General features: G+C 44.5%; 1 protein-coding gene across 1 annotated transcript; it reads left to right on the top strand.

Annotated features, from left to right (window-relative positions):
- The first annotated feature begins 485 nt into the window (after window positions 1–485).
- LOC102237243 (frizzled-8-like) lies at window positions 486–4,062 on the top strand. Its single transcript, XM_005817169.3, has 2 exons — window positions 486–2,395; window positions 3,117–4,062. The coding sequence occupies exons 1-2, from the start codon at window positions 734–736 to the stop codon at window positions 3,132–3,134; spliced, it is 1,680 nt and encodes a 559-aa protein (XP_005817226.3). The 5' UTR covers window positions 486–733; the 3' UTR covers window positions 3,135–4,062.
- Window positions 4,063–6,661: the final 2,599 nt, after the last annotated feature.

The raw sequence follows: 6,661 nt of genomic DNA, 5'->3' as shown, positions 1-6,661 counted from the left end.
ACTCCCTTCATATGTCTCGTTTGGTTTAATACACACTGAGTGCTGCTCTGATGCTCTGATGTCCTCACTGTTGCGTCCTGTTGACCTAAAAAGCTCCATCAGTTGACCTGTTAGTTCACCAAGAACAATTGGGATGCCTAACTGCATTCCTTCATAATGTATCTATTGTAACCCACAACGCTCTTCCCAAACAATCACTACACACACAGAGAGAGAGAGAGAGAGAGAGAGAGAGAGAGAGAGAGAGAGAGAGAGAGAGAGAGAGAGAGAGAGAGAGAGAGAGAGGAGAGAGAGAGAGAGAGAGAGAGACTTCTTGTAGAGCGTTTTGCGTAACGTAAACAAGGACAAAGTGATCGTAACCCTTTCCTCCAGGGTGAACGTTTTGAGCAAACACCTACAGAAAGAACTCCTGATTGACTTGAACTCCTTTCCTGTCCCTACGGGGGGAGTGTCCTCGTTCTCCTCATATAAAATGCAGCCCGCCTGTCAGCCACAGAGCATGCATGCACAGACACGGCGAGCACTGACACAAAGGAGAGTGAGGAGGCAGGCAGGATCTCCGGATTACGCGACAGTAACGTTTTCCTTTTGGGTCTATGTGGACTGAAAAGTGACACTGACTTCCTGAGATCTAGTATGAGTTTGACAGACTTTCTGGGTTAACCGGACGCCCTTACAGAGCGCAAGTTTTCTGTCAGTTTTGTCCTGGACTGATTGCGCACAAAAGGCAACGATGGAGGTGCGCGTCCCGGGTTGGTGCGTCCTGTTTGTCCTCATCCTGCACTCAACGCGCTGCAAGGCGGCCAAGGAGCTCCAGTGCCAGGAGATATCCGTCCCTCTGTGCAAAGGAATCGGGTACAACTACACCTACATGCCCAACCAGTTCAACCACGACACCCAGGACGAAGCCGGGCTGGAGGTGCACCAGTTCTGGCCGCTGGTGGAGATAAAGTGCTCCCCGGACCTGCGCTTCTTCCTCTGCAGCATGTACACGCCGATCTGTCTGGAGGATTATAAGAAGCCGCTGCCGCCGTGCAGGAGCGTGTGTGAGCGGGCCAAGGCTGGCTGCGCGCCGCTCATGAGCCAGTACGGCTTCCCGTGGCCGGACCGGATGAGGTGCGACCTGCTGCCCGAGCAGGGCAACCAGGACACCCTGTGCATGGACTACAACCGGAGCCAGACCACCACCGCATCTCCCGTGCTGGCCAAGCCGACCAACCGGCCGCTGAAGCCGTACAACAAGAAGAAGAGCGGCTACGGTCGAGGCTTCCCTGGAAAACACAAACCTGCCGCGTCTCCCTGCGAGACGGGCTGCTTCTGCCGCGCGCCCATGGTGCCCGTCACCTCGGAGGGTCACCCGCTGCACAACCGCGTCAAGACCGGACAGATCACCAACTGCGCCATGCCGTGCCACAACCCGTACTTCACCCAGGAGGAACGGACTTTCACGGCGTTCTGGATCGGATTGTGGTCCGTCCTCTGCTTCATCTCAACTTTTGCAACAGTGGCTACTTTCCTCATAGACATGGAGAGGTTCAAGTACCCGGAGCGGCCCATCATCTTCCTCTCTGCCTGCTACATGTTCGTGTCGGTGGGATATATCGTCAGGCTGATCGCCGGACATGAGGAAGTGGCTTGCAGCAGGGAGAGCGGCGCAGAGCACATCCACTATGAGACCACGGGTCCTGCGCTCTGCACCATCGTCTTCCTACTCATCTACTTCTTCGGCATGGCCAGCTCCATCTGGTGGGTGATTCTGTCCCTCACCTGGTTCCTGGCGGCTGGTATGAAGTGGGGGAATGAGGCGATCGCCAGCTACTCTCAGTACTTCCACCTGGCCGCCTGGCTCATCCCCAGCCTGAAGTCCATAACGGTTCTGGCGCTCAGCTCAGTGGACGGGGACTCCGTGGCTGGGATCTGCTACGTGGGGAACCAGAACCTGGATAACCTGCGGGGGTTTGTGCTTGCCCCGCTGGTCATCTACCTCTTCATCGGCACCATGTTCCTTCTGGCCGGGTTCGTCTCCCTTTTCCGCATCCGGAGCGTTATAAAGCAAGGCGGCACCAAGACTGACAAACTGGAGCGCCTTATGATCCGGATTGGCGTTTTCACGGTTCTTTACACCGTCCCGGCCACCGTCATAGTGGCATGCTACTTTTACGAGCAGCACAACAGGCAAACGTGGGAAATTACGCATAACTGTACGTGCGTAACGGACCGCAGCAGGCAGAGGCCGGACTACGCCGTGTTCATGCTGAAGTACTTCATGTGTCTCCTGGTGGGGATCACCTCGGGGGCCTGGATCTGGTCAGGGAAGACGCTGGAGTCCTGGCGGACTTTTTGCACGCGCTGCTGCTGGGGGAGCAAAGCGTCAGCGGGGTCCATGTACAGCGACGTGAGTACCGGACTGACCTGGAGATCCGGGACGGCCAGCTCAGTGTCCTGCCCCAAACAGATGCCTCTGTCCCGGGTCTGAGCGCGGCTGCTGAGGGTTTAAAACTGTAAAAACCCGCTCTTTGGAATATTTTTATTAAATAAATTATTAAAAACTGAGACTCCAAGATGACGGATTGGCCCATATGTTTTTAAAAAGTTCTGAGCTGAGTTTGAACACGTGTTCCTTTGCCTTATCCAAATGACGTACGGGTTTAACTTTGGGGGCGGGGGGTGGGGGGTTCTGACTAATTGTGTTGGGATTGTCCATCAGCGTGTTGTAATTAGCACATTAATGAGCGCCTAATGGCTTCTCTTTAAATAATGAGCCTGTCAGCAGCAGCAGCAGAACAATGTACCTGCCCTGAAGAATGCAGAGTCTTATCTGGTATTAAATGAATGCATACATCCAGAGCCGGCCAGAGGCATAAGCAGACTAAGCAGGGTCTAAAGTATAAACTTCTTCTTTAAAAAAAAAAAAAAAGAAATCTCCTACAGTTTGTAAATCGTGAACTTTAAATGTTTTTGAAAAGTAACAGTTCAGTTTGGGTTGGGTAAGTTGTCTCATCTTCAACATCTTCAGTTGATTGATTTTATGTTGACAGTCATAATTAAAAAGTCTGCTAGACTCATACAATCACTCTACCTCTGCAAACAGCTGATGACTTTGTTGTTTTCTACAGGTTCATGTGCAGGACTGATCCTTCAGCACCACGGAATGAGTTTTCTTCCTTCCCTTTTCTTTGCATTCTGCATTAAATACAGCCGTTTTATAATTCAGCAATAAGCCAGCAGTTAATTAAATTCATGTTATTTATTATGTAATGTACCCGGCTGCAAAGACCGAATCAACATCTTATCAGATCAAAGTCTAACTTATGTTACAACATAAAATTTGGATAAAGTAAAATAAGAAGCTATATTTTACTTTAACAATTGAATGCTAACAATCAGCTGTCAGCCATGAGTGTTTTTAGGTTTTCTTTGTGTCAGAGAATCAGTCAGACCAGTTCATCAGCAGTCTTGGAAACAATGGACTTTAATGTTTTACCAGTTCTGCATTATTTCTCCATTGAAATGGTTAATTGTGCATTTACCAAGCTGCCCAGTAAAGCATGTAAATGAAAATGCTAGCTGCTCTTTTTGATGTAGTCAGTGGCCACAATGACAAAACAAGATATTATTTCTCTCACTAACTCACTTTCTCTCTGACAGTCAGCAAAAACGATTAACGCAACTTGAAACTATTACAGCTAACAAAACTTTCTAGCTATAAAGGTTTTCTGTAAGCTGCCCCATTTGTCGACATGTCCACTATTGGTTATTCCTCAGGCCGGCCCTGGCTGTGTGGTACACCTGGGGCTCTTCTTCTTCTTACTGTGAAGAACCGCTGTGTCTTAAACATCCACAATGAGAGCGCTCTGCTAGAAGCGAGCCCAGAGCTGAGCTGTTGTTCTCCATCCATTCAATGCCTTAAAACTGCCTCATACGGGTTGCATCAGCACGTATAGAGTGTATTTATATAATTATTGCTGTACATACTTTGTATAGTTGTATGTAATTTCACAAGACTGTAAATATGTATAATTCCCACTTTGATAGAAAACTTTATTTTGAAAATAAAAAGGATTTTAATGGATCTTTTTACTTGTGCTTTATTGCAAAAAGCTTGAGTTGTTTTAATTTGCTGTTTATTTGATTAAAATAACTACAGGTGGTTGTCTTTTTAAATACATATTTACTATTAACTCTTCACCTGTTTCCCATTCAAACATTACATTTTGGAGTAAAATGATCTCATACCTTTTTCCATGTTTCACACATTTGCACAAATACTAGTGGAACATATTTCTTGCTGTCCGGATTTAATTGCTTTTGGTGAAATGAAAGCTTCCAAAAATAAAGAAACGTATATACTTTGCTTATTTAAGGATGCATTAGGTAGTCGATTAAATGACTCCAAATAGGATATATTATTTACATTGTAGCCCTTTGAGCCTCAGGCTTCTAATTTAGATGTCAGACTAGAGGGACAGGCTTGTAACTGGCCGGCTGACTCCCTCTGTGGTGTGTGGAAAGGTAATTACGGCCCGATCAGTGTGTGGTCCGTTACTCTTCTGCAGGAAAAGACTGTCAGTCAGAGGTGCTTTGAGGTTTGGAGACGTTTTGTGTCCAGTGGTTACAAGTGCGCATCAGATTGGGGGGTTTTATTGTCTCAAAGTGAAGAAAGTAAAATTTTCATATTAACTCAAAAGAAAAGACGGCAGGAAGCCTTAATGGAGTAACATAAATAAATCTAATGAGGTTGAAACTTTTCATCAACTTCTGCTGCCACCTTGTGGTACAATTGTAAGAAACTGAAGTGTGTTTTCAGTTTTTAGAAAAGACTGAAGGTGGGAAACAATTGCATGCTATGACATGTTTAATTCGGTTCTGTTCCTATAATTTCAGTTTAAAACAAACCCATATTGTTAAGAAGTTGAAAACATAAACATTTATTTAAAAATAATTGGGGGGTTTTATTAGACTACATTCAATCCAAGTCTTTTATTTAATTTTAGTCAAATCAAGTGTTCTCATTAAAACCAGTGAACGTTCTGCAGTACCTTGCTAAAGGCTTTAACTGGTTTTATTGGGTATCTATAGATTTAATGTTGAAAGAAAATGATGAAGGATTTTCTCCTTTTTTAAAACCAAGAACCTGGAGTGTCGACATAAATCCCTGTCTCTATATTAACACTAACTTTTTGGTGAAGGCGTCAGAGATTTGTTGCAGAACATAAGCAGCTATGCTCTCCATAAATCATAAACTCTAAAGCTGCTCATCACCTCTCCTCCATAAAACATGGTCTTAGCAGCATCATACTGCGGGAATGTTTTACTTTGGCAGAGACAGGAAAGGTGGAAGGTGGATGGATCTGAATACACGACCTGTTAGACGTTGAAAAAGACTCAAGACTGGGGTGAAAGTTCACCTTCCCTTAAATCAAACCATATAAATGTGTAAGAATTAACTCAGGTCATGCCTGAGTTAAAACTTGCAAAATATGTTCACAGGTTTCAATGCAGCTTTAATTACAGCAAAAGGTTTTCCTAAAAGTATGAACTCAGACAGCCTGAATGCAGATGCACACCACACTTTTCAGAGCTTTTGTTTGTTAAATAAACTTACATTTTGTCCATCGCAATTACACTTTATCCCAACAAAATACATTCAAACTTGTGATTGCAATTTTTAAAAAGCTGTTATAAACCTCAAGCTGTTACATATTTTAGTAATAAAAAAAACATTTTGTAAGACACCGTGAAGTCACCTGGTAGGTATTTAAAATTGTCCAAAAAGTCTGTTTTTGTGATCCTGTTTATCTTCCTGAATTTATCACGGAACTGAAGCGGGCTTGGACCTTCCAAAGAGAACAAATTGCTCTGTCTGCGCTTGTTAAACTCGAGGCATGCTGCTTTCTTTTCCAACGCTGCACATGTGTGTGCCATTCTCTTGTGGCAGCGACTCGAGCGTGTTTCTTCAAGCCCCCCACCCGTCTAAAAGAAATCCACTGAGGAAACAGGTTGAGAGGTCATGCCTGATCCATCTCCTTCCAACATAAACAAAGCGTTGACTTGTCAGCTCAGGAGGCGCTCGTCCTGGACAGCTCCTGTTGGTGAAACCCAGTGAATCCAGCTCCTTCTTCATTAGCTCCAATTAGGCTGTTTATGAATGAAGTCTCTGTGTAATGATCCAATTAGATGTCCTACAGTGATTAGTTCACAATAAATCATGTTAACATGTCTGAATGGCCTATGTGGGCCATTAAAGGTCGCATAGCTACTGCAACGTTACGATTTCACAGAGTATACAAAGCTGGGTGGGAAGTCTTCAGCTTTCACAGACTACTATTGTCACGTCACGGCTGATTTACAACACAGTTTAACTTAAACAGACCTAAGTGACAGGTCCTGCCATGACAGAAGATCTTTGCTTGTTTGTGCCTGAAGGCATGAAGGGATGAACCAGAAGACCCGGGAAGGGAAACTGCATTATTAGGAATTATCAAATTAATGTTACGTGTGCAAAATGTACTAATATAGCATTTAATTCAAGCTAATTAAAATCTTTTTTTGAAATAAAATAAATTATTTTCTTTTCCAATAAATTCACATTTGATCACTATAGATAAACATAGCTCAGTACTGGATAAATTGTAGGAACCTCATGAGCTTAATTTGCATT

The sequence above is a fragment of the Xiphophorus maculatus genome, chromosome 6 (assembly GCF_002775205.1).
Source record: "Xiphophorus maculatus strain JP 163 A chromosome 6, X_maculatus-5.0-male, whole genome shotgun sequence".
Classification (NCBI taxonomy): domain Eukaryota; kingdom Metazoa; phylum Chordata; class Actinopteri; order Cyprinodontiformes; family Poeciliidae; genus Xiphophorus; species Xiphophorus maculatus.
The sequence above is the reverse complement of the archived record's forward strand: the minus strand, read 5'-3'. Positions and strand labels throughout refer to the sequence as shown.

Coding starts and splice junctions, on each gene's coding strand:
- LOC102237243 (XM_005817169.3), top strand. CDS start 734: ATGGAGGTGCGCGTCCCGGGTTGGTGCGTCCTGTTTGTCCTCATCCTG.